General features: G+C 48.4%; 1 protein-coding gene across 11 annotated transcripts in view; it reads left to right on the top strand.

Annotated features, from left to right (window-relative positions):
- Positions 1-25,140, top strand: part of ppfia2 (PTPRF interacting protein alpha 2) — an 80,207-nt gene that overhangs the window by 48,790 nt on the left and 6,277 nt on the right. For 7 of the 11 annotated variants that reach the window (XR_012927120.1, XM_076030030.1, XM_076030031.1 and 4 more), the window contains 20 exons: positions 4,886-4,987; positions 6,618-6,782; positions 7,833-7,907; positions 9,455-9,565; positions 10,369-10,593; positions 11,269-11,415; positions 11,655-11,789; positions 13,158-13,241; positions 13,824-13,955; positions 14,045-14,107; positions 14,325-14,416; positions 15,414-15,546; positions 15,924-16,141; positions 16,568-16,808; positions 18,005-18,034; positions 18,115-18,245; positions 19,068-19,249; positions 19,430-19,520; positions 24,248-24,329; positions 24,783-24,983. Coding sequence is in view for 10 of the 11 variants with exons in the window: in XM_076030030.1 (XP_075886145.1) it covers positions 4,886-4,987; positions 6,618-6,782; positions 7,833-7,907; positions 9,455-9,565; positions 10,369-10,593; positions 11,269-11,415; positions 11,655-11,789; positions 13,158-13,241; positions 13,824-13,955; positions 14,045-14,107; positions 14,325-14,416; positions 15,414-15,546; positions 15,924-16,141; positions 16,568-16,808; positions 18,005-18,034; positions 18,115-18,245; positions 19,068-19,249; positions 19,430-19,520; positions 24,248-24,329; positions 24,783-24,983 (2,640 nt within the window). In the remaining variant the exon portion in view is untranslated. The remainder of the gene's footprint in view (positions 1-4,885; positions 4,988-6,617; positions 6,783-7,832; positions 7,908-9,454; positions 9,566-10,368; positions 10,594-11,268; positions 11,416-11,654; positions 11,790-13,157; positions 13,242-13,823; positions 13,956-14,044; positions 14,108-14,324; positions 14,417-15,413; positions 15,547-15,923; positions 16,142-16,567; positions 16,809-18,004; positions 18,035-18,114; positions 18,246-19,067; positions 19,250-19,429; positions 19,521-24,247; positions 24,330-24,782; positions 24,984-25,140) is intronic. The other 4 variants (XM_076030027.1, XM_076030034.1, XM_076030033.1 and 1 more) reach the window with 1 other exon arrangement.

Genomic DNA, 25,140 nt, shown 5'->3' with positions numbered 1-25,140 from the left:
CGCTCGGCACTTCTACGAGGTTCACTTCACTCTGATCCTTTCTGCATCTGCTAGTGCTGGAAACTCGACGCATTTGCGCTGGAAAAGACGCAAATATGGAGAATTCCAGTTCAGTCGGAGCCATCGCTCGGAGGATAATCATTAATAAGTAATTAATCAATTAAACAATATTCAAAGTTATTTTATTTTGTAAGAACATTTGGGTGTTAGGGCTTCATGGCCGCGGTCAACGCTGCTCCCTGTTCGAGAATTCCAAAGAGCCCAAATTAGTTATTAGGCGACGGAAGGGCTGTAAATCAGTGCGGCTGTAATTTCCAGCGTGCTGCGATTTACGACTCGGCCTCAAGGGGCCTCTGTGAGAGTAGGGACCGCCTCCTCTCACGGCGCGGCTAAAGGTTAGCGTAAATCAGCTGCTACATCTTGCACACACACGCACACACACACACACACCAACCTTCCCTGATTTTTGCCCACTCAAAGTCTTATAAGCTAATCTTTTGCAACTCCTGCATCTTTTTTTCAGCCCTTGTCATGAAGTGGCGCTCCGCTCCGCAAAAAAAGTCACAGACACTGAAGCGGAATGAAATCAAGTGTTTACGGAGCCGCATTGATCCGGCTGTTCCTCTTTCTTCCGACGGATTCCCTTTGATTCGAAAAGCTTCTGCGTCCGTGGAGCCGTTTGATTCCCTGGTGGAGGACACGGATAAAGGAATTCTCCGTGTTCTCCTGTATCAGTAAAGCAACGAAACACACACACTGACACACACTGACACACACACACACACACACACACACACACACACACACACACACACACACACACACACACACACATATGCTCAAGCTCCGGTGCTTTGATGATGACGCCTTGTACAGATTCTCCTGGACTTCTTATTAAATCACTCTGCTGTCTGCGCTCCTGCGGTTCCTGGTTTTTTGGCTCTTTGAAGTGGCGACGGACGTCTCGCCAGGCCGCCACTTTCTTTGCTGGAAATTCAAAAAAGAAAGAAAAAGGGTACGACGGAGCTCTGGCGCACCTGCTCAATATTCATGTCGCCGAGGTTCTCTCGTCAGTGGTGCAGGTGCAAGCGAAGGTGTCCTTGGTGCCACTTTTTTTTTTTTTCGATGGAAGAAAACACTTTCCTGCTGGAGAACTTGTTGCCGGGTTGACGCAGGCTCAGGACGATCCGAGTTTGTGAGAGCGTGAGATAAATGTCAAAGATTCCAGGAAAAGTCAGCGAGTTAACCCGCGTGTCTTGTTTTTTTTTCAGCTTTGCTTGAACGCTTAAATCTGATTTGAGATCCGTTGAAAGCGCCTCGGCTCTCTTGCATCCGTGGATATTTGTTACCCGTCGCCAGCGGAGCCTCGTCTCATCATTTATTCATTGCCGCCCTCCGTCCTTCAGCCTTACACCGTAAATATCGCACTGTTTATCAAATATTAAAGACCTGCCGTCTTGTAGGGCTCTTCTTCTTTTTTTTAACATGAGTTCACCCCCTCCTGTAATTGAGAGAACACAACCAGGCGTCTGTTTTGTGCTTATTGCCTGTTACCCGCTGTTGCTCTTCCTCTGGTTTTTTTGTTTTTTTCTGGAACACTGAATCAAAGTCTGTTTGCTGGAGAAAGAAAGTGCTCATTTTTCAAATTTTTCCAAAGCCTCTTCCAAGTCATTGGACTCAGATTTGTTTTCTGCTGCCTGGTTGTCTGAAGTTTACTCTGCGCTCTAATTGACTTATTTTCAATCTTGTTTGTCGCCGCCGCCACTCCAACGCTCGGCTACACCGACTTCATTCCGCCCGCCGCCTGAATTTGCTTATAATTCCCCACCCCCCCAGATTTTTCCGTTGACTTGTCTTGCAAGAGCTGAGGAGGTGTGTCAGCCAATCAGAGCCAGCTCGCTGCCCTGCACTCGGCAAATCGGCAGGCTGCCTATCTAACTGCTTCTCTCCAGAAAGCCATATACCCTTTTTTTTTTTTTTTGTCAGGGTTTTTTTGCTTTTTTTTTTTTCAGAGTGGAAGTTTGACAGCTGGTTTAATTCTTGCTGTCAGTCCAAACTCACTCAGGGAGGAAAGTCAAGCCCAGTTCTTTCCATTTTAAGGGTTCTCCACTCAGTTCGTGTTGGTGCTGTTTGCAGGTAAAATCGTGCTAATGTGGAGCAAAAGTTTCAGCCATGCCGGATTTTGTGCATCCGGGTCATTTTGATTAAAATAAAAAAAAATGAAACTGCCGCTGCGCACGACTCAGCCATAGGTTAGCACCCAAACAATCGCTTCCTGTTTCTCTTTTCCAAATGGAAGCTGATAGGCCGTTTCTGGTGCACCGTTACCCATCTAGATGCTCGAGCCCACAGTCAAAACCAGCCTCGGCTTCGGTGAAACTGTCACCGTCTCCCACCCCGAGGCATTTTTACCGGACGTCCTCCACCTGCAGCCCTTCTCTCTGCCGTCCGTGCAGCTCCACCTGGCTGTTGCTCTTGAAACATCAGCCGCGGTAACAGCAGGATGTCATGTCACGCAAACCATCTCTCCGCCGCTCTGCGTTCGTGCCTCCCTGCCACCGCCTCCCCGTCCTCTGGTTATTTATGAGCTCAGCGCCTGGAGCGCAGCGCCTCCTGGGGATGAAGAGTCGCCAAGTTGTTGTTTTTTTTGTTGTTTTCTTTCTCCTCGAGAGATGGAGCAAAACAAATAGCAGGTGAACGGAAAGCTAAACTCCATTTGCTTCCATTTCCAGTCTCTAAATAATGCAGCGCGGCTCCTCACACCTAATGCACTTTTCACACGGATGCACTCCGTGGCGATTCCTCCCTGCCGAGCTCGCCCCCAGGGTATTTGTAGGTACTGCAGAGTGATCTAAATGCAACAAAATCGGCTAACTGCACGTGTGTCCCGCTCAATATTTAATGGGCTTTGAGGAGGCGCCACTGCTCTTTTTGTTTCTTTTAATAATCCTGTTATTGTTTTCTTGCAAACGGCTGCAGCGCCTTTCTTTTAGGTGTATCTAAAGCCGCATCTGAAGTCTTTTTTTATCCAACAGAGCCCTGGAGCTGTCCTATCTGAGGGGCCTTCAAGAAAGAGACTGTGAACTCTTTGGTGTTTTTAACACAGCGGAGAACATTTTGTTCAGTTTTTAGTTTTTCTGTAGCCTCTAGGGGGCAACAGCAACGGTTTGGGGATTTGGGGGATCCCGGTGCATTAAAGCAAATGATGCAATTCTGCTGCTCAAGGGATTTGCTTTCCCTCTTTCAGAGGAGGTGACTTAGATTAGCCGCCTTCCTGCAGGGAGCCGGATTAATGAGCCCCGAGCTGCTTCTTCTTCTTTTCTTTTTTCTTTTTCAATTGTGCAGAACCAAGTTTTACACGCAACCATGAAGCAGGAGCTTCTTTTTGAAGATGAGGATGAAGACCATGGTGTCAGATAATTCGGAGCCTGTGATATGCGTCAATTTAATAACACTACAAGCTGAAGTAATTGTGTGTTGGAGACTAAAATCAAGGCTTTAAAAGGCCTTTTTTGTGTCGCTCCAAAAGTTTGCTTAGGGTTCCGCGATTCAGCCATGAGACACTGAACACAACCATCCCAGGAGCTCGGCTGTAACAATGACTTATAGCCCTCATCTTCTGGCGTGCGCCATCTGAATGAGGATGGATGCTCCAAGAGACGGATGACACCTATAGAGAATTGTGATGTTTTCGTGGGAAAAAAATCTCACACACTAAATTCTGCTGCAATCTGCTGCCGTCAACTAATAAAAAAAAAGGAAATTCCTGTTAAGAAAGTGAGCTTGAATCAGTATGCTTTATTTTATGAAGTAAATATTTCTGCAGTTTTGATGGTCGTTGGTCTTCTCCTAGTACTAAAAAAGCTTAAAAAAAAAGCTTAAAAAAAATAAAAATAAAATATATATATATATATGTGTATATATTTCCTACTTAATCTTGAAAATAAACTGATATAAATACTGGTTTTGATTGAGGACCACCAGCCCTCTGATGAGGCTGCTGCGGTTCCCTTCCCTCTGTTTGCTTATTCTTCACGATTATTCGAGAGGCGCCTGTGCAAACACTCTGCGTCGGCGCTGATTAGCATTTCAAAACAAGAGCGTCGGCGCTTTGCGTTTTTGCTCTTCCATTTAACAGACGCCTGCTTTCCTCCGTCTAAATCCACAACCTCCTCATCACCAGAGCCGTCTCCCCGTCAGCGCGGCTCACCTTTTGCCTTTTTCCCCGTCCTGCCTTGCCCCATCCAGCCGTTGTTGCACTAGTCTGCATCTTTCTGCATCAACCGCTGATCTGTGGTCCTGAAAGACAACCACCTCTCCACCCCCCGGGCCTGCTGCTCCATCACGCGCTGCCTGTTGCCTCAGCTGCTTCCTGTTTGCGGTGCGACTCCGTGCCGAGCTTGCTTGGTTGTGGACTCCAGCGCGTCTCCAAGTCTCTGCATCCACAGATCAGAATGGAAAACGTGTTGACGCACTTCCTGGTCGCTGTGCATCACCGCTGGGTGGCTAGCTGCGACAATGCTAGCTGCTTTGAACTTTGACACTTCCACCAGGAAAAATCATTTGTTGCAGATTTTTTTATATTCCATCTCTGACTGAACTCAGTCAGTCACTGTAGTCTCCGTGCTAATGTGTTTTGCAGTAGCTAAGCTGTCTGCCATGTCCTGTTTTCAGCTGTTGTCTTGTTTTGAGGATCTTTTTAGTGGCAGCTGGTGGCTTTCAATTTGGAAGGGAAAGAAAGGATAACTGATTATCGATTGTCCAATGAAATTTTAGGAAATTGGCAAGATGGATGAGTGAAATTTAAGAGCGGCTCCTCGATTCCAAATAAATTTCAAATCTCACTTCTCATTTTGTCCCTCCCTCTCTCCCCTGTCCCATTCAGGAGTTTGCAGCGCTGACCAAGGAGCTGAACGCCTGCCGGGAGCAGCTGCTGGAGAAGGAGGAGGAGATCTCCGAGCTCAAAGCCGAGAGGAACAACACCAGGGTGAGGGCGGCACCTCCACGCATTCCTAACACAGCACAGCACAACACAACACAGCGTTGACCAGGTGCTGATTCTCAGAGGCATTGAGGTGCTTAGTGCCTGCACAGGGAAGCTTGTTTGGATGTTTTTCATTCAAATTTCACATAGGCTTCAACAACGACCGCCTGCTGTGACAGCCAAAATAAAAACTATGGCAACCCGCAGGGTTTTAACGCCGCAGGAGCCGTGAGGTGAAGCAGCCGCTTCCACGACCCGCCTCGTTCGCTTGCTCAACTTTGCTCAATGCGTTTTGGTTGCGCGTCTCACCGACGGCTAACTCAGGAGTGAAAACCCTGAGTCCCCGCCTCACCCCTGCAGCGTCCCGGTCAACGAACGCAGACATCACCGGCTTCGTTTTAGTCGCACAACTTCACTCCAAGAACATTTTCCCTCCGTTTTTTTGTAAAAAGGAGCGTGCTCACTCTGTTTCTGACTGATAAGACTGCTTTCCATCCCACCGCTGATTAGGTGTGGATTCACCGCCGTGCACAATCTGTCTCTGCGGGGCGGAGGCAGAATATATTAGCTTGACAAGCAGCTGCAGAAGACGGGGTGGAGCTTTTTGGGGGGTTGAGAAGAAGAAACGGGGAGGAAAAAGAAGTCATTTTCACTTTATTATCACCTCCAGTCTTCTGACGGGCAATTAGACGGCAAACTTTAATTAAGCCGGGTTTGTTTGTCACCAACGGGCACTCGCGACACGACAGTCGGGTTGGAACCGAGATCAGGGACGAAAATATTTAGCCAACAAACTGTGTTGTTTTTGCCCTGGGAAATGTTATTGAGCGCGTGCGAAGGATGTGATGGCTGACAGGAAGGACAGTGACACAGCGTTCCGCCGCCCCTCTGGCAGCTCTGCCCTCGCAAAATGCACACACATTTTGTAACACATTACAGTACATTTTTGGAGCTAAACCTTCTTTTTTCTTCTTTTAGCTGAGAAAGTGCCGTATGGCTCTGATAAAATAGCCGCTACCGCAGTGCTAATCTCTTTCCCGACAGCTAAGCTCGCGACAGCCGCTTCCTGCTTTTGTACCAGCGATGGCACTGACTAAAAATGTGCCAGCATGTAGCTTAGCAAAGAGGAATGTGCTGAATTTCTTTATATTTCTAAGTTCCAGATCGCACAAGTTCGAAACCAAGCTATGATCACGATAACGAAAAGCTACGGTTGGCTTTTATAATCTTTGCTTAGTTCATGCGCAAGGGGGAAATCCATCGATTGTGGAGGGAAAAAGGGAAATGTTGGTGCAAAACTCAAGAATATAGATCGACCCCAGGTGGCGGATGGTCGTACAGACTGTTGACTTTTTCTGTAAGGTACTGGAAAAACTTTTCATCTCGATAGTCTTATATCTCCTAAACTTTTTTGTTTGTTTACCTCCATCCGTGTGTGTGTGCATCACCTGAAGTGGACCATGAAGCTCTGCTCATCACCTCGCTGGCATCCCACCACTACCTGCCTCAGTCCAGATTAGCATAATCCTCTTTTTTGAGCGCCGCTGGGAGGATTACAATTACTTCTGTGTAAATCTGAATGTTTGTTCGTCTTTTTCGTTTTTTCTAACCCGCTCTGCGTGTCCTCCCCCAGCTGCTGCTCGAGCACCTGGAGTGCCTGGTGTCCCGACACGAGCGCTCGCTGCGGATGACGGTGGTCAAGCGACAGGCTCAGTCTCCGTCGGGGGTGTCCAGCGAGGTCGAGGTCCTCAAGGCGCTCAAGTCGCTGTTCGAGCACCACAAGGCCCTCGATGAGAAGGTACGACCGCTAGCGCCGCTAGCCCTGTCAGGGGGCCGCCCTTCACTTCCTTTGCTCCTCCTTTCACTGATAAAAAAAAAGCATGCCCTTCTGGTAGTCCCGGCATCTCTGTGACATCACAAAGGGTTCTGATGTCGCTCCCAAGTTAGTGGCCTCACCCACAGCCAGGTGTTGGCCCCAGCCTCTTGGACTGGCTGGTTTTTGTTCCTTTCTGAGTATGAGGAAAAAGGGTTAGGATGGAATTGTGTCTAAAAGCAAAAATGTATGAATAATAAATGAATGAATGAAGGTTTCATTTCAAACATGTGAGAAATAAACAAATAAGCAGCAAAAACAAATCAAATTTCTTAAATCAGTCCAGAACAAAAAAAACAAAACGTTAATATGTTTGAAAAGGAATAGGAAGAAGTATTTTCTTATTAAATCCTACCCCTTGTCCACTTAATAATACAAAAATCAAGATAGAAAAACAATGTAAACATTCAAACAAAGGTCCAACAGAGCAGATTCACCAACAGGCTGGAAACACAGGGCTAAGCGTGCAGTTTTCTGGAGATCTGGATTTTTTTTTTTCCTTCAGGAAGCAGAAGTCACATGATCCGTCCTCATCTAATGGCACTTTTGTTCCGTCACCGTCCGCTGATTTTAGCCACGTCTTGCCCCGCCTCCTCACAGCCTGCTGCTGTTCTGTGACCTTTAGTGCCCTTGGGCGATTTGGCCGCCGCCCTCATGCGAAGCCATTCATCCTCGGCTCTGAAAGCCTTCACTTCTAAAGGCGGCCCGACGGTGCCGCTCTGCCAGGGGAGGGGAAGCCGTCGCGGTCGGCCGCTCGTCCCTTCCAGAGCGGAAGTTCAGCGTCCTGCTGCCACACAGTGCCAGTAATTGCCCCGTGGTTTTTCCACCAGCAGCCTTCAGAGAAAGAGCAACTCCCAGAGTTCACAGCTTCATTTTTCTTCTTCTTCTTCTTCTTCCTCTCCTTCTTCACAGCACAGGAAACTCTTCATCAGTTGTGATGCATTTTGTTTTGTTTTCTTTTGTGTTTTTTCTCAGGTCAGAGAGAGACTACGGGTGTCGCTGGAGAGGGTTTCCGCCTTGGAGGAGGAGCTGACGGCAGCCAATCAGGAGGTAGGAGCTGCTTTTCTGACGACTGAGGTTCAGATTGTACGAGCAGGAAAGAGACGAGAGCAAATGTCTCAATTAATATTGACTCCAGAGAAGAAAAAAAAAAACGAGACGGCAAATCAATCATGTGACTGGAAAGCATCGCTGCTGTCACCCCTCAATCCCACCTGTGCACCACCCTGCCCCCTTTTGTCACATGACCTCTGACACTCCTCCTCCACCACGACTGTGAGCCGGCATGTTGAAGGCAGATAAGGAAACGCAAACAGCCCGCTAAATCTGTCAGACGTCGCCCTGCGTCGGGCCGTCAACGGCGACCTGCCCTAGCAGACGCCGCCCCCTCCCCCACTCCGCCCCCCTTCCTCACCCTTGCCTGCCAGCTGGGGCGGCGGTGCCCCCCTGCCTTCGTCACACGCTGCGCCTTCATGCGGCGCAGTTTGATCTCCGGTGACGGAGGTTTGTTCTGGAACAATACGAGAGAAGCCTGTCGATGCCCACATGGCGAGAGACACTGTGCAGCGAGCGAGCGAGCAAGAGGAGGCGGAGCTTTGCAGAGCCTCTCTTCCTGTTTGTCCAGTTCTGTTGCTGTGTCATTCACAGCAAACATTGCACATTCTCATGGAGCAGACGTGTTTTTATTTTATTTTTTATTTACCTGGCCTGGAGTGCCCAGGCTGCAAGCCGTAGCCCTCAATGTCGCCCCCCTCTGGTCACTGAGCTTGTTACGCATGTGTAGCCAAAGTTCGGAATGAGGTTACTCAGATTTCTAGACAGAGACAGCTTCTAATAAAACCATCCACTTTAGATTGATGATTTTTTATTAGTTCTTTTCCTAAAACATTTTTATATTTTAAAGACAACTTTATGAAGCAAATTTATGGAAATGAATGAATTTTTTTTTTTTTTTTTTTTTTTGCTTTTTGGTGCTCTTTGGCACCATTTATTGTTGTTTTCTTGTTCAGTATATGTATACATTTTTTACAGATTTGTAACCAGGACTTTGTCTCAGCTAGGCTGGGCTGGGCTGGGCTAGGCTAGGCTAGGCTAGGCTATATGCGGCATCACCTTTAGTGTATAAATTCTGAATGAAATCTTGCAGCACCAGCAAGGAGAATTTTTTTTTTTTTTTCAATTTTCCAAAACAATTTTCTGAGTTTCCTGTGTTTTTTTTAAACTTTGTGCATTATCTTCTTTTGATTTTAAGTGAAGAATGAAGGGAAACGAGCAGGGAAGTTGCTTTCCGCAGGCAGCGGCTGCGTCATCCTCGCCGTCGTGTCACTTCCTGTCCGATAATCACACGGTGTCTGCGAGTGAAAACTTAATTACGGCCGTGGCCGGTCAGCCGGCTCACAGGATTATGAGTTGACAGCAGAAGCTTCAGGTGGAGGGACGGAGGCGCTTGTGATTACAGTGATCGGCTCCCGTCGAGTCTCGTCCCGTAAATTCCTGCGACGGGAAGAAGAAGCTGTAATTTCCCCGTCGTCGCCGCCGCCGCCATCGTTGAGGAATTCACAGCGTGTGACTTCATTCCTGTGTTTCCCCTCCGGCAGATCGTGGCCTTACGGGAACAAAATGCCCACATCCAGAGGAAAGTGGCGTCAGGAGAGGGCGGCGACGACCTGCTGGAGGGCGGAGACTCCCAGCAGAAGCTCCACAGCAAGGTGAGTCTCTCCTCCTGTTTTCTCGGAAGAGTTGCTCTGCTTCTTCCGAGATCATGGAAGTGGAAAATGAAAACGAATGAAGAATATGATCCATCAGTTGGTTTTCTTTGCTTGTACACATTCCATAAAGACTCAGCAGTTGCTTGATCGACGACTCGGCCCAGTGAGGCTGCGCCCTCCCGGACCGAGGGCCTGATAGAGACGCTCAATTCACAGCCTGATAAAATCTCATTCAAAAGAGACTGAGCGGCGAGGAGCCATGCGCGCGAGTCCCAAACAGAATAATAATTCTCATGCAAGTGTCCCGGCAATTTGTCCAATAGACGGTGGAGTGACTCTCCAAATCTCACAACAGCGGAGGAAGAAATAAATAAAAAGACGCCTCAAAGCTCCTAAACTGGAAATTTACTGGCTCGCTAATACATCTGCTGCTGCTCTCAGAATCAAAGTGCTGCATCTGAAGTGGCAGCCGCTCTGAGGGAGGACGCCTGGAAATAATCAAAATGCAAAACCTTGTCTCCCATGAATTTTTCTGTTTGAGTCCTCGAGAAAAAGCGGGGAGAGAGCCGGAGTTTCGGCGGTTGACCAGAAATGAGCACAGGCAATTTCAACAATCAAAGAAAATTATAATAAAAGCACTTTACATATTTTAATAGTTATTCATTTTTTATCAGTTCTGTCTTTCTTATGATTACTCTCCAGCAGCTACTAGCCTAGCTTAGCATAAAGAACCCAGGAGGAGGTTTTAAGGTTTTTCTTCTTCCATCATCTTGTAACATCTCGTCCATCTTTCCCACCCCAAGCAGCGCCTGTCCAACGGCGCCCTGGAGCCGAGCCACGAGGCCAGCCAGGTGGTGGAGCTGCAGGACCTGCTGGAGAAGCAGAACTACGAGCTGGCCCAGATGAAGGAGCGCATGTCGTCGCTGTCGTCACGGGTCTCCGAGGTGGAGCAGGAGCTGGAGACGGCCCGTAAGGACCTCATCAAGTCAGAGGAGATGAACAACCGGTACCAGAGGGACATCAAAGAGGTGCGCGCGCACACACACACTCACACAGACACACACACACACACACACACACACACAGTGAGGAAACAAGCGTTCTGAGAGAGACATCAAAGAAAAGCTGCCAGCGGCCTATAAAAAGCATCTATTAGCATACACTCCCCCAGCCTCTCTTGGTCTTACTGTATGTCTCTCTCACACTCACACACACACACACACACACACACACACACTCACACACACACTCACACACATCCCAACGGCCTGTTGCCTCTTAAAATAGGGCATTGAGCCCCATGGGCCTTTTTTATATAGATGTATTTTCACATTTAAATGTAATTCAAACACTTCGGAAAAGTTTGGTCCAGTTGTTCAGAGTGTCAAGGCTGTGGCTACTTCCTAATCCTGGAAGGAAAAACATAATAGTGTCACACATCGGTACCGCTCGTGAACGTGCATGTGCGCATTTGTGTCCAGTCCCCTGCAGGTTGCACTTTGAAAGTGCCGCTCTAACGAGAATTTCAATCGTATTCTGTCAAACTGTCAAACTGGCCCAACACTTTGTTTCTTTGGCTCCAACAGTTTGCATTTATGGAGACAAAAACACATTTGTGCACCTCTGGATACCACATTTTGAAGCTGTAATTGACAGAGAAGTGTTTTTTCCCTGTGTGTGCGTGTGCGCGCTCTCGTGCACAGGCCATGTGCCAGAAGGAGGACATGGAGGAGCGGATCGTGACGCTGGAGAAGCGCTACCTGAGCGCCCAGCGGGAGTCCACCTCGGTGCACGACATCAACGACAAGCTGGAGAACGAGCTGGCCAACAAGGAGGCCTTCCTCCGACAGGTGGGTGCCTCCCGGGTCCGGTTCACTGGGACCGCGACGGTCCAGCTGCACGCTGAAACAGAACCTACCGCGCCTTGAGCTTTCAGTTTCGGAAAAACCAAACATCTGAACGGAGCACTCGCGCAGCCGCAGCGACTTCGCGACCGTCGAAATCGGATGCGCGAACGAGAAATTTAAGTGAGCGACCTTACCTGACGACGGCCTGCTGGTGGCGCCGCTGGCTGCTTCTGTGTGTGCAGATGGAGGAGAAGAATCGGCAGCTGCAGGAGAGGCTGGAACTGGCCGAGCAGAAGCTGCAGCAGACCATGAGGAAGGCGGAGACGCTGCCGGAGGTGGAGGCGGAGCTGGCGCAGAGGATAGCGGCGCTCACCAAGGTACACACACACAAAACACACACACAAACACACACACACACACACACACACACACACACATACACACAAATTCACACACACACCGAGCGAGCAAACACCCCCACTGTTCAGTTGTCCTCACCTCAACACTCTTCTTTACCTGTGTGTGTCTGTGTATATGTGTGTGTGTGTCTGTGTTTACTGTACGTATGCATGTGTGTGTGCGTGCCTCAATGTGTGTGTGTGTGTGTGTGTGTGTGTGTGTGTGTGTGTGTGTGTGTGTGTTTGTGTGGCCTTCTCACCGTGTCCCTCTCCTCTCCCTCGGCCGCCCTAGTGCGACTCCAGCTCCTCTTCCTCCCCCGATGATTTTCACTTTGTCTTGGAGGCTAAACTCCACGACATGAGCTCCATTCTTAGGAAGGTAGTCCCGCAGGGCGACGCCAGTAGAGAGCCCATCACCCTCCTCTTCCTCCTCCTCCTCCTCTGCTCTCCCTCCCGTCCTTTCTTTCTGTCTTTCTGTCTCCCTTTGGTCTGTTTGTTCGGTTCCTCCTGAAGTTTGTTTGTGGCTCTGGCTGTTCTGCTGCCGTGGGACAGCTGCATGGCAGTGATTGGCTGGAGCGCTGCAGGAGCTCGCCACTTCCTGGTCGCGCCCCGTCTCCCTCCTCCTTCACCTCCTCCTCCCCCTTCTCTTTTTCCTCTTCTTTCTCCTCCTCCTTCTCCTGTTCTTCTTCCTTCTCCTCCTCCTCTTCCTCTTCTTCCTTCTCCTCCTCCATCGTCCTCCTCCTCCTCCTTCCTCTCTTTCTCCTCCTCGTCCTCTTTTTCATCCTCTTCCTTCTCCTCCTCCTCCTTGCCCCTCTCTTCCTTCTCCTCCTTCTCTTCCTCTGCTTCTTTCTCCTCCTTCCTGTCGTCGTCCTCCTTCTTCCTCTCTTTCTCCTCCTCATCCTCTTTTTCATCCTCTTCCTCCTCTTGCCCCTCCTCCTCCTCCTTCTACTTTTCCCACTCAGTCCCTCTCATTCTCCTCCTCCTCCTTGCCCTCTGCTTTCTCCTCCTGTTCTTCCTTCTCTTCCTCCTCCTCTTATTCCTCCTCTTCCTCCTCTTCATCTTCCTCCTCCTCCTGTTCTTCTTCCTTTTCCCCCTTCTCTTCCTCTTCTTTCTCCTCCCCCTTGTCGTTGTCCTCCTCCTCCTTCCCCTCTTTCTGCTCTTCCCTTCACAGTAGATCTCCATCTTTCAGTTTTGGGATCGAGGCTTTGTGCTTGTGCTTGTTTTTTTCCCTCCTTTTTTTGGGTTTTTTTTTTTTTTTTTGGTGGTGGTTGGCACTCAGGCTGTGGAAACAAACGGCAGCGGCCTCTCTCTCTGTCTCTCCGCTCTCTTTGTGCCTCTGCTGTGTAGGCGGAGGAGCGTCACGGCAGCATCGAGGAGCGGATGAGGCACTTGGAGTGCCAGCTGGAGGAGAAGAACCAGGAGCTGCTCCGGGTGAGTCGACAGACACCGCAAATGACACAGGCTCCGCCCCCTCCTGTTGAAAGCATCTATTTTTAATCCATGAACATGACACAGCAAAAACATAACTATTTATTTTTAAATATGTTTTTTTTTCTGCAGGATGAATCTGGTTTAGGAGTTGTAAAGCAATTTACTACTGTCTTGCATAAGATTTCCTTTTTACTTAAATTGTTCAGGTACAGATGCTTTTCTCCCTCTGTGACTTCTAAAACTTCTAAAACTCCATTTTAACTATATTATACAATATAGCAGGAATCAACGGTTTTTCAAACTTCCCTCAAGGGTTGTCCTTTTTCGACCCCCGGTCCTCCAGGGGGCAGTACTGTCAGCTGGTGTAGAGGGGTTGCAGTGAATTGTCAGGGCTTTCTGTTTTACAGCTCAGTGATTCCTGCAGCCTGGGGAATCAGTCTGCAGGAATATGTGCAAATTGACTTTGGAAAGTCCACTTTTGACTGTTGTTGAGTTCAGTGGTGGCTGACGACACTTTTTGATCTGGAGTCACTTCACAGGTCTTTAGCGACTCTCTGACCCGTGTGTGTCTGATGGCTGCAGGCCCGGCAGAGGGAAAAGATGAACGAAGAGCACAACAAGCGTCTCTCGGACACGGTGGACCGACTCCTCACCGAGTCCAACGAGCGGCTGCAGCTGCACCTGAAGGAGAGGATGTCGGCTCTGGAGGAGAAGGTCCCAGAATATGATGATTGACAGACAGGAGTGGAATGGTTGCTTCTTTTTTTCCTTTCATCCCTTGACATTTGCTTCTTCTTTTGCAGAATCTATTAATCCAGGACTCTGAGAGCTATAGGAAGCAGTACGAGGAGTCCATACAAGAAAAAGTAGGTCACTGAGATGACGACGATGACGATGATGATGATGATGATGATGATGATGATGATGATGATGATGATGATGATGATGATGATCTTTTGTCTTCTTGTCTTGTCTTCATGCACGATAAACAATGACCAGCTGGTCACCTCGGTCATGTCTGGCCGCTGCGACCGTCATTCTTCTTCTGGTGCAAATAATTCTCCTCCGTTCTGTTCCGTGCAGAGCCAGCTGGCCGACGAGATGGACAAGCTTCGGTCGGAGCTGGACCAGTTCCGGCTGAGGGCAGGATCCCTCACAGAACCCACCCTGTCTCGGTAGGTGATTTGTTTTTACTGAAATATTTCCTGTAAAGGTTCTGTCTCGTTCCCATTTTCTTCTGCCTTGCACAATTCATCTTAAAAGAAAAAACCAACAACAGCAAAACAGCACATTTAGCCCTGTGTTTGCAGCCTCCTGTTAAACAGAAGGCTCTTGAATTCAGCTCCCTGGTAAAGCTGATGCTTTGTTGTGGCATGCACATGAACAGAGTGACCTGTTATATCAGGTGCCACCTCAGTATGCTCCTGAAACGCACCAAAACGTGTTGTTGTTTCGTAGTTGTTTTTGGCACAGGCTCCGCCTCCCTGAAGCAGCCAGCATCTTGACATTGATATCAGCCCGATGCTCCGTCTCTGGATGATATTGATTTAAATGAAAAGAAGGACCGAGATGTAGAGTCCTCGTGTAGCCTGTCGAGAGATCATCGATGCGAACGTGACGAAAGTGAAACGCGGGGACACAGACACCGTCTCTGTTATTTCATCCGCCTGTGATCCAGCGTTCGGCTCGGCGCTATTCTTAGGAAACGTTCGACTTCTTCAGATGATCTATTCCAGGACGCTTTCTGGCTCCTCGTCCTCGCCGGCTCGCCGTCCTGATATAGCAGCTCCGACACGTTGACAAGTTTGTGAGCAAACAAACCACAAAGGCAGGCGGGGAGGAAGGGGGGGGGGGGAGAAAATTGGAAAAGAAAGAAAAACGCCTCCTTGTGATGCACCATGAGTGACTGTGACAGAGATTTCTGACAGTTTGTCTTCTGTAATCCGCCTCTCGGCTCCCGATCAGCCAGAATGAGTTTTTGTGCAATGTGAAATGGAATAGAATAGAATAGAATGCCTTCATTTATCCCACATGGGGAAATGTACATAATTACAGCAACATGTAGTGCAGTAGAAAAGGGAGGAAAAAAAAGAATTCAAAAGCAAACCAGTAATAAAATTAACTATTTGTAGAATAAGAATGGAAGAAATCTGCACTGTTGTTGTTTCTCAGGTCTCACCTGGACACGTCGACCGAGCTGCGCTTCTCCCTGGGATCCCTGGCTGAAACCCAGTCGGACCACTACCGCTCGGCCAAGGTCATCCGCCGGCCCAGGAGAGGTCGTCTGGGACTGCGGGAGACCAAGGTGACTGCGTGGCTTTTGTTTCGTTTGCAGGAAGTGGCTGCTGCAAGCTGCCCTCTCAGCCGGACAGGAAGTAACCGCAAGTCTAGCTACTGCTAGGGAAGTTAGCATGGACGCACCACTTTATGTATCTTTCACATTAAAAGAACGACAACTAAACACCCCCTGCTGGAAACAGATGTTTTAGCACATTTCATTGGCCTGCTTAAATGTAAGAGGCAGAAGTATTGTCCAATCAGCTTTCAAGTTTTGCTTAATTTGCCTTTAGTGGGATTTTTTTCAGGATTAGATACCCTAGGTATAATGGAAGGCATTTGAAATTCACAAAGCTTTTACGCTTCCTGCTGTTTCATCCAAACCCTCCTCCCGCCGGCCCGCAGGCCAAGTCGCTGGGGGAGCACGAATGGCGCTCACAGCAGCTGGGCGTCCTCGGCGGCCACCACTTCGAGAGCGACACGGAAATGTCGGATATCGATGACGATGACCGGGAGACGCTGTTCAGCTCCATGGACCTGCTGTCGCCCGGCGGCCACTCGGACGCCCAGACCCTGGCCATGATGCTGCAGGAGCAGCTGGACGCCATCAACAAAGAGATCCGGTAAAAATGAGCAAAATAATCCCGGAAAAGTGGGCTCCGGTCGGATTGACCTTTTGCTTATTAATTCTTGTGCTACAAAGCTTCTGTGACCCTGAGCACTTTCTGACTATTTCTGGGGCTGTTTTTTTCGTGCTTATTTGCATTGCTATCAATAGAAGGCGCAACATGTCTCCGAGCCGGCAGATATTCATCGTGGAATGTGAGAAGCGGCGCTGCCGGCTAATTACACAGTGGGGATCGGGTGTGGGGGTTACAGCGGCTAATGATCTGACTTTTAGCCTTTTTTTATCTGCTTGTTAAGCCCTTTGATTAGCTTGCCGCAGCATCCAGCAGGTATCCCGGCGTCCTCTGCAGATAACGCTGACGCGGGGCGTGCCTGGAAATTTAAAGCAGCCTCCATCCTCCTCCGTCCTCCTCCGTCCGCAGGCTCATCCAGGAAGAGAAGGAGTCGACGGAGCTGCGGGCCGAGGAGATCGAGAACCGGGTGGCCAGCGTCAGCCTGGAGGGCCTCAACCTGGCCCGCATGCACCACCACGGAGCCTCCATCACCGCCTCGGCCACCGCCTCCTCCCTGGCCTCCTCCTCGCCCCCTAGTGGCCACTCCACCCCCAAGCTGGACCCTCGGAGCCCCTCCCGCGACATGGAGCGCATGGGGGTGATGACGCTGGTGTGTATTTTTTTTTTCTTTCTTAGCTTTCTGGGTTGAAAGTGAGCAGATTTGCTCAACTGTGGATTTGCTCGACTGATTTTTGTTTTTTTTTAAAAGCACGCCTACGTGTCCTTAAACATGATGCCAGATGTCATTTATTATTTATTTCAGCATCGTCCGATATTGATATTGAAGTTAAATCGCCGGGTCACATAACAGGGAAGCCATTGGAATAAAATCTTTACAAGTATCCTCTTAAAAATATATATATACTGTGTATATCTCTATATATATCTATATATGTATTCATCTGCTTCAGAGAAATCCCCTCCGTTGAAAGACATCATTATTAATGTGGGTTTTAGTGACGAAACAAATTGCTGTAACTCGTCTTTCCGGCCTGGAGGCCGCAGGCCGGTGATTGATGGTGGAGATGGATTTACTGTCCACGCATCCTGAGCTGCATTTGATTACTGCGGACACCAGTGTGTGTGTGTGTGTGTGTGTGTGCGTGTGCGTGTGCGTGTGCGTGTGTGTGTCTGTGTGTCTGTGTGTCTGTGTGTCTGTGCCTCCATCCAGGGATTTTGGAGCTATTTTTAGAGATACTTTTGGGAGACACATCCTCTGTACAAAGGGCGCCATTCCATGCTGCGGCTCGTGCACAGCCAACAACCACCGAGTCATTTATCTCCCCTGCAAACCCCTCCACCCCCCACCCCCTAATTCCCCCTCCTCTTCCTCCTCGTCCTCCTCCTCCTCCTCCCACTCAGTCCCCCTCCACCTCCTGCTCCTCCTCCTGCATGGCCTCAGACGGACGTCGTGACATAAATCTGGTGGTTTTAAACACAGACGTCCGCCCCCCGGCGAACGGGTGATAATAAGTTTTGTGGCTTTTCAAGCTGAGGTTGGGAGGGGTGCGGCGGGCAGGAGGGAGGGAGGGAGGGAGGGAGGGAGGGAAGGTAGGTATCTGGGGATCCGCTTGGGCGGAACACGAGAAGGTTCTGACTCTTCCAGTCGCCTCCATTGGCTGGATTTAATCGACCAAGCGAGGCGTTTTAAGGCCCCGCCTCTGTCCGCAGTTATTGATCTGGGGATTGATTCTCAAATATCGAGCCAAAAAAAGTAATCTAATGGTCTATGAAATCCTTTACGGGCGAGCCAATAGTCTTTCATTTGCTAGCGACACGCTAACGCTGTCCTTTGTGCCTCGGCAGCCCAGCGATCTGAGGAAACACAGGAGAAAGGTACCGACTCGCCCACCGATCCTAAACATCATGTCCCCGCCTCCAGAGCCGTCTGTTAACCACCATCCGTTAACTTCCAGATAGCGGCGGTGGACGAGGACGGCCGGGAGGACAAGGCCACCATCAAGTGCGAGACGTCGCCACCGGCGACGCCGCGCACCGTCCGCATGACGCACACACTGCCAGCCTCCTCGCACAACGACGCACGTGGGTGAGTGTCGGGCCGCCCGCACTCCCCGCCAACAAGAGCTTTCTCTCTCTCGTTCTTTCATTTCTTTATTTTTTTATTTAGTTGTGTTTTTGTCGCCTCTCTGGTTTTTAAAAGCATCATTATCTTCAGCTCTGCCCCGCTTTTTTTTTTTTCTTCACTTGAATTCTCAGGGTAAAAAACTGATTTACCGCCTCCATCAAGCTCACAATTATGCCTTGATTTTTTATTTATTTATTTCTTTTTTGCCTCACAGGGATAATTTAGGTCCTTGGAAGTGAGCACTCTGGTAAAACCGGATTAAAACTTCCTCCTGACATTTATCAGGATGAGGGTTTCCTTTTTTTTTTGCACAGGTTTATTAAAAAATGTCCAACACACTCACGTGAAGTCATAAATAAAACTCTACAATCTGTGTCTCATAATCTGCAGAAAGCCCAAAAAAGGGCAAACCTTAATTTTTTTTTTTTTCTTGTTTATTGTCGCACATAACTCATGTTTTGCTCATTGTTTTTGTGCAGGACCAGCAATAAATAGTTTAGTCTTAACTTTAAAACAGGTTTACAAGTCTTTCGATGGCACAACCAGTTTATTGTTTAAAACTGAGAATCCATCCACAAGCGACGAATCAGAGGATTCGATGCTTTCTAATTGGCTGATTTCTGATGGAGGTGATTGGCTCATGATGGGGTGGACCCAAGAGTGAGCATTTATTTGAGAACTGAATAATGGGAGTGCTAATTCAAAATTTTCTTCATGAATTTTCTAGGAAAAGAAAAGTTTCCTTTGTGCTGATTAAAGGAGCCTGATGTTTGTCTTCCCCAGGATCGTGGCCTCCCTGGAGGCCGAGGCCAGCGCCCTCAGCAGCGTCGCCAGCAGCCAGGACTCCCTGCACAAGCAGCCCAAAAAGAAAGGCATCAAGTCTTCCATCGGCCGGCTCTTCGGCAAGAAGGAGAAGGGACGACTGGCCCACCTGGCTCACAGACAGGTCATGGTGGACCCACAAGGTGTGTGTGCTTGTGTGTGTGTGTGTGTGTGTGTGTGTGTGTGTGTGTGTGTGTGTGTGTGTGTGTGAAAGCAAAACAATCCAATCTGTAGTGCTGAAGGACTTTTCGCCGACCTGATCCTCTTGTTGATCTCCTTTTGTTTTTGTTTCGTCTTTTTCTTTCCCCCTCCCGTCACCGTAGCGACCATGATGGACGCGGACATGGCGGGCCAGGACATGGGCGTGAGCAAGCTGGGCACCCAGGCTGAGAAGGACCGCAGGTTGAAGAAGAAGTAAGCCTCATCCAAAGCGGTGCACGTCCGCAACATCGCACACACACAAAGGAAGGAAAGGAAGTGCCACAATGAAAGCTGCACCGTGGAAGCTTCTCTGGGAACTGCTTTTGCTGCAGGATTAACTTCCTGTCTGAGTCAAAGTGTTCTAAATGTACGTTCAGATTCTGATATAGATGCAGCTTCCTGCGCTTTATTTATCAGGCCAGTCGTTTTAAAGGTCCCACGTTGTGTTTGTTTTCACACTGGGCACAGTGCCATGATTTGAAAAACACTCTGTTTACAGCCTCCCTCCTGCTAAAACTGACTGGGTGGCGGGTGTCGATCACCAACCTTGGAGAGGCATCCATGAGGTCTATTGGTCCCCTTTGTGATATCACAAAGGGCTGATAAAAAAAAAAAACTAAAAAAAACGGTGCAAACAAAGAAGTAAAGAAAGGCTATAAATCGTTTTATTGTGCAGTTGCAAAATGCCGCCCTGCCAGAGAGGGCGCCCTTTCCCCAACTTCCACAGTGCAGCTTTGAGAGTTCCACGGCGATATTTTTACATAACAGCAAGCGCTGCGTCACAGTAGACAGAAAAACCTCAAACAAAGCAGTATCATGCAGGACAAGCAGAGACAGCCTGAATGTAGCAACAACAGCAGCATACACACGCACGCGCACACAAACAAATACACACAAACACACACGTATAGAGCGGGAGATCGATGTGAGGCTGAAACTGGATCGGCCTCGCTGTTCACACACACACACACACACACACACACACACACACACACACACACACATACACACACACAAACACACACACACACAGTCAAATATTCAGACCATCGATCCAGGCTATAAAAAGAAACACTTACAGTTAACGACACACGCTTTAATTAAGTCGACACATGATCCACTCAGATCAAAGGGGAAACACCCTCACTGTAACCTCCCAGTAGGACGTTCTGTGTGTGTGTGTGTGTGTGTGTGTGTATGTGTGTGCGCGCGTGTGTGTGTGTGTGTGTGTGTGTGTGCGTGTGTGTGTGCGTGTGTGCGTGTGTGTGTGTGTGTGTGTGTGTGTGTGTGTGTGTGTGTGTGTGTGCATCTGCCATGCCTCCCTCCTGACCCCCAAACCTCCCTGGTGCCAAATGATAAATGTCATTTGCTCGAAGAAGACAACAGTTGCACATGGAGTTTTGCTGATGTTGTCGTTGTGGTCGTGGTTGTTGTGGTGACCAATAACGTTGCCTCCCTCATAGTCGGCCCGATAGAGAGCATTGTTGGTCCTTGACTCTGTCTGTCTGTCTGTCTGTCTGATTGTTTGTTTTGGGATGGACGTGTTTGTACTTTCCTTCCTTCCTTCGCACTGCACCGACCTCTCCGTAGCGCCGCCCCGGGGGATGAGAGGCCACGCCCACCACTGCCACCTTGCATCTTGGCGCCTCCTCCTCCTCCTCCTCTTCCTCCTCTTCCTCTTCCTCTTCCACACTTGCATGTCATCGAGTTGCTTGCGCTCTTTTTTTTTCTTCTCCTCCATTCCAGCATCTTGACTGATCGGTTACAGCTTCGTTGTTTGGGTGTGTGTGGAGTTTTTCTCTTCTTCTCTCTCCACTGTCTCTCTGTTCCTTCTTCTTCTCCTCCTCCTTCTCCTTCTTCTTCTTGTGCTACTCCTCCTTCTACTTCTCTTCCTTCCTCTTCTTCCAAGTGCTAACGACAAACCCCTCTGAATGTCTAACCGATGCATCTGAATGTCATACCATCCACGGGGGAGTTTTCTCGCCTCCTCCCTCCCCCACTCTGCTGCACGAGGTGTTGGTGTAGGAGTGCATTGTAGAAGACCACACGTTGGCGTTGATGTCTGTGTGTGTGTGTGTGTGCCTTTTTTCTTTGGTTTCTTTTTGAATTTCTTTGTTTTCCACTGTGTGGACTGAACTGGAGTGGTTTGTACAGATGCTCCCGTGGCTGAATGTCCTCCATCCTGTGTTGGTTTGTGCGTCGTGTGTGTCTCTGGAGACGGTTTTTGATTTGTATTGATTTATTTATTCTTCTTTTTTTTAATTGCAGATGATCTCATTAACATTTTGTGTACTTTTGTCTCCCCCGTCGCTCTCTCTCTCTCTCTCTCTCTCTCTCTCTCTCTCTCTTCTCCGCTCTCTCTTCTCCGCTCTCTCTCTCACTCTATCTCTTCCTCTCTGACTCACTCCTCCCCTTCTCCCTCCCCTCTCATCATCCTCTGACTCTAACAAATAAAAATAAAGCGGGTAAGTTGCGAGGACGTATAACTGACCTACTGGATATGACTTTCTTTTTTTTTCACTTTTTTTCTTTTTGTCTCTCAGCCATGTCGCCCCGTCTCTCCATCTCTCCTCTCCTGTCTGTCCTCCTGCCACCTCTGAAAAGCAAACGGTGCCAAAGCCTGACATCTCTTGATTCTCTCTGTTTATCAGGGATGTGACGCTATCAGATCACAGTAAAATATTTAGTGCAATAATATATATATATGTATATGTATGTATATATATATACATCCCTGATTTCTGTAGAAAAAAACACCTTTGCAAAGATGCAGTCGGTGTTTTGTTTATACAAACAACTGACTTTGTCACAATACGAGCACAAAAAGTGCTGCATGTGTTGCGACCCAATTTCTTTGGTGGGACTTTATCTGATTGAAACTCTTTTTAGACAGTATTTGTGGTGCATTCGGTGCCAGCAGATGTGTGTAAATGTTCTCTTGCTCCGCCGCAGAATCTGCACAAGTGGGCAAAGAGTGCAAAGGATGATGGGTAACTTGCACGTCTTTCTCACTTTGCTCAGTTTTTTTTTATTTTGCAAAAAATGTTTATTTACCGCGAGACGAACGATGGCGTCACATCCCTGCTGTTTTCTCTCTTTCTCCTTCTCGCTCTTTCTCTCTCTCTCTCTCTCTCTCTCTCTCTCTCTCTCTCTCTCTCTCTCTTTCTGTCTTTCATGTTTGTTAAGGACGCCATTGCCTCTCTCCCTCCACCTGTTTCTGCCATCCGAAGGCCTTTTCTTCTGTCCTCCTCCTCCTCCTCTCCACTTTTTACAGTCCAGTGGCAGCTGCATCCATGGCTGGGCAGAGAATGTGTTAGTCGACCTCCCCACCTCTTCCTGGGAATGTCATCCTCCCTCCCTTCTTACACCTGTTTCTCTCTCTCTGCCTGTCTGTCTGTCTGTCTGTCTGTCTGTCTGTGTGGAATAACCAGCTGCACAACCTGGTTATGGGGCTTTCAGATGTGTCTTTCTCTTTCTTTCTCTCTCTCTCTGTCTGTCTCTCTTTATTCCTCGCTTCCCCTTTTTTTGTACCGGCCTGAGCATAGAAAACATGGGCACTCTCTCTCTGTCTCTCTCTGAACCCCCCCATGTGCTGGATTGCTCAGACGGCGAGCGAGCGAGCGAGTGAGCGAGCGCACTGACCCGGCTTGTGTGGTGGATGAGCACATCTCCTCTGTCCCTGCAGGCTTTCCGTTTGCCACGTATGCTGTGTTCAAGTGCCCTTTCTCTGTACTGAGGCCTTCAACGCTGCGAGCGTCACATGCATCATCTTGATTGCCGAGCTCACTCTCTCCATTTGTCAAGTTTTTTTTAATTTGTTTTTGTGTGTCTGTCGATTTTGTTTTTTTTTGGACAGCTTATTTGAGGAATGTCGATTCTGATTTGAAATGTCTTGACAGTATGATTTTTTATTTTTTTATTTCATTGTTATTCTTATTATTTTTTTCTTTCTGAAAGCGTGAGTGTGTCCTCTGAATCACCGGCTCTGGATTCTCCAGCACTCTTTAGATTGTTTCCATCCTCTCCTCCGAGCCGGGTGAAAGAGGATCCGGCACAAAATAGACTTTGTCAAAAAAAAAAAAAAAGACTGTCAGGCCAGAAATGTGTTTTATTAAAAGACAAAAAAAAAAAAATCAATTTGGGCACTGCTGCTGCTGCTGCTGCTCGTGAGAGGACACATTATGAGATGCTTCTCCAGGACGAGCAGGTCAATTGGCATCAATAGGCAATTAACTCTTGATTGACCTGGTTGCCTCCCAGCTGGATCCAGTCAAACATTTTTCATGTGAACTGCTATTTTGCATCTAAAACCTGAAGTGCTGCTGGAATCTTTTCATATTTAAATTTGCATTGAAACGCAACAGTTGCTGCGCAGAAGCTTCAGGCTCCTGAATAATCTAAAAAGCAAAAAAAAAAAAAAAAGTCCTAAAAAATCAAAACAAACATCCAAATAAACATGTTTCACTTTAATAACACCTGTAGATGCCACCACATTGTTCCAGTCACGCAGGTTCAAGTGTAGCAGCTTTAAAATCTAAGACTGGGGGGGGGAATGGTGAAGCTCTGTGTCTGTAAATGTCAGCGGCAGGGGTTTAGGAGCCGACGGTGCGAGAAGTTGCCCTTTTCATAAATTCACTTTTAAAAAACCCGAGTGTGGAATAAATGATAAAAAAAAAACAAACGTACACCTTTAGTGTGAAGGATGCAGCAAGCAACACACACTCACACGCGCACGCACACATACATACATACACACACACACACACACACACACACGCACACACTCACCAATGCAGGGTGTGAGAGCGTCTCAAACCGGATGTCACTTGTGGCTTGATGCGTGTGTGGGTTTGTGTGTCTTTGTGTGCTTTTCTCACAATTGTTACGTCCACCGTGCTCACACGGGTCGTGTCCTGTATTCCCGCCTCCCCTCCTCTCAGACACGAGCTATTGGAGGAGGCCAGGAGGAAGGGCTTACCCTTCGCCCAGTGGGACGGCCCCACGGTGGTGGCCTGGCTGGAGGTACGACCGTGTTGTCAAACTGTTCTTGCCACGCATGTCTTGAAATGATGTCTGGAATGTTTTTGAAAAAACAAGGTCAAATGTTTATGCTGCTTAATGTTTGACCTAATTTTGGGGGGTATTATCATTATTATTATTATTATTATTACAATTATTATTATTGTTATTACATTTGCATTGAGCTTTGCAAATTGGCAGAAAAGGTTTGGAGAGCGGTTCCAAGAACCAACAATGCCCTCTAGTGTCTGGCGAATGTCCTACAACTTGAAGCTGATTTCTGAAGGGTGTGTGTGACAGCCGGCTCTGATTTCCTTTCAGAGTGTTTCTGTATTTTTACCTTGAGATGCATATTTTCCACTGCTGAGGGTGAAAAGAGAAACCAAACTGGCTGAGAAACTAAAGACGTGTGTGTGTATGTGTGTGTGTGTCTGTGTGTGTGTTTGTGCTCGCCAGCTGTGGCTGGGCATGCCGGCCTGGTACGTGGCGGCGTGCCGAGCCAACGTGAAGAGCGGCGCCATCATGTCGGCCCTGTCCGACACGGAGATCCAGCGGGAGATCGGCATCAGCAACCCGCTGCACCGCCTCAAGCTCCGCCTAGCCATCCAGGAAATGGTCTCCCTCACCAGCCCCTCGGCCCCGCCCACCTCCAGAACCGTGAGTTGGGCCGGAGAGACGCTGGGATGATTTTTGTTTGTTTGTTTGTTTGTTTGTTTGTTTTCTTAAAGTATGCAAACTTTTGTCAGCTGATCAGGAGGATGAGGGGGAACTTGGAAAAATGTTCCACATCGTTTATCCCGAGCAAAAAAAAGTC

This window comes from Nelusetta ayraudi, unplaced genomic scaffold, assembly GCF_046127955.1.
Source record: "Nelusetta ayraudi isolate G7.1 ecotype Tasmania unplaced genomic scaffold, CSIRO-AGI_Nayr_v1 ptg000027l, whole genome shotgun sequence".
Taxonomy (NCBI): Eukaryota; Metazoa; Chordata; class Actinopteri; order Tetraodontiformes; family Monacanthidae; genus Nelusetta; species Nelusetta ayraudi.
This window is presented reverse-complemented; position numbering and strand designations above follow the sequence as displayed.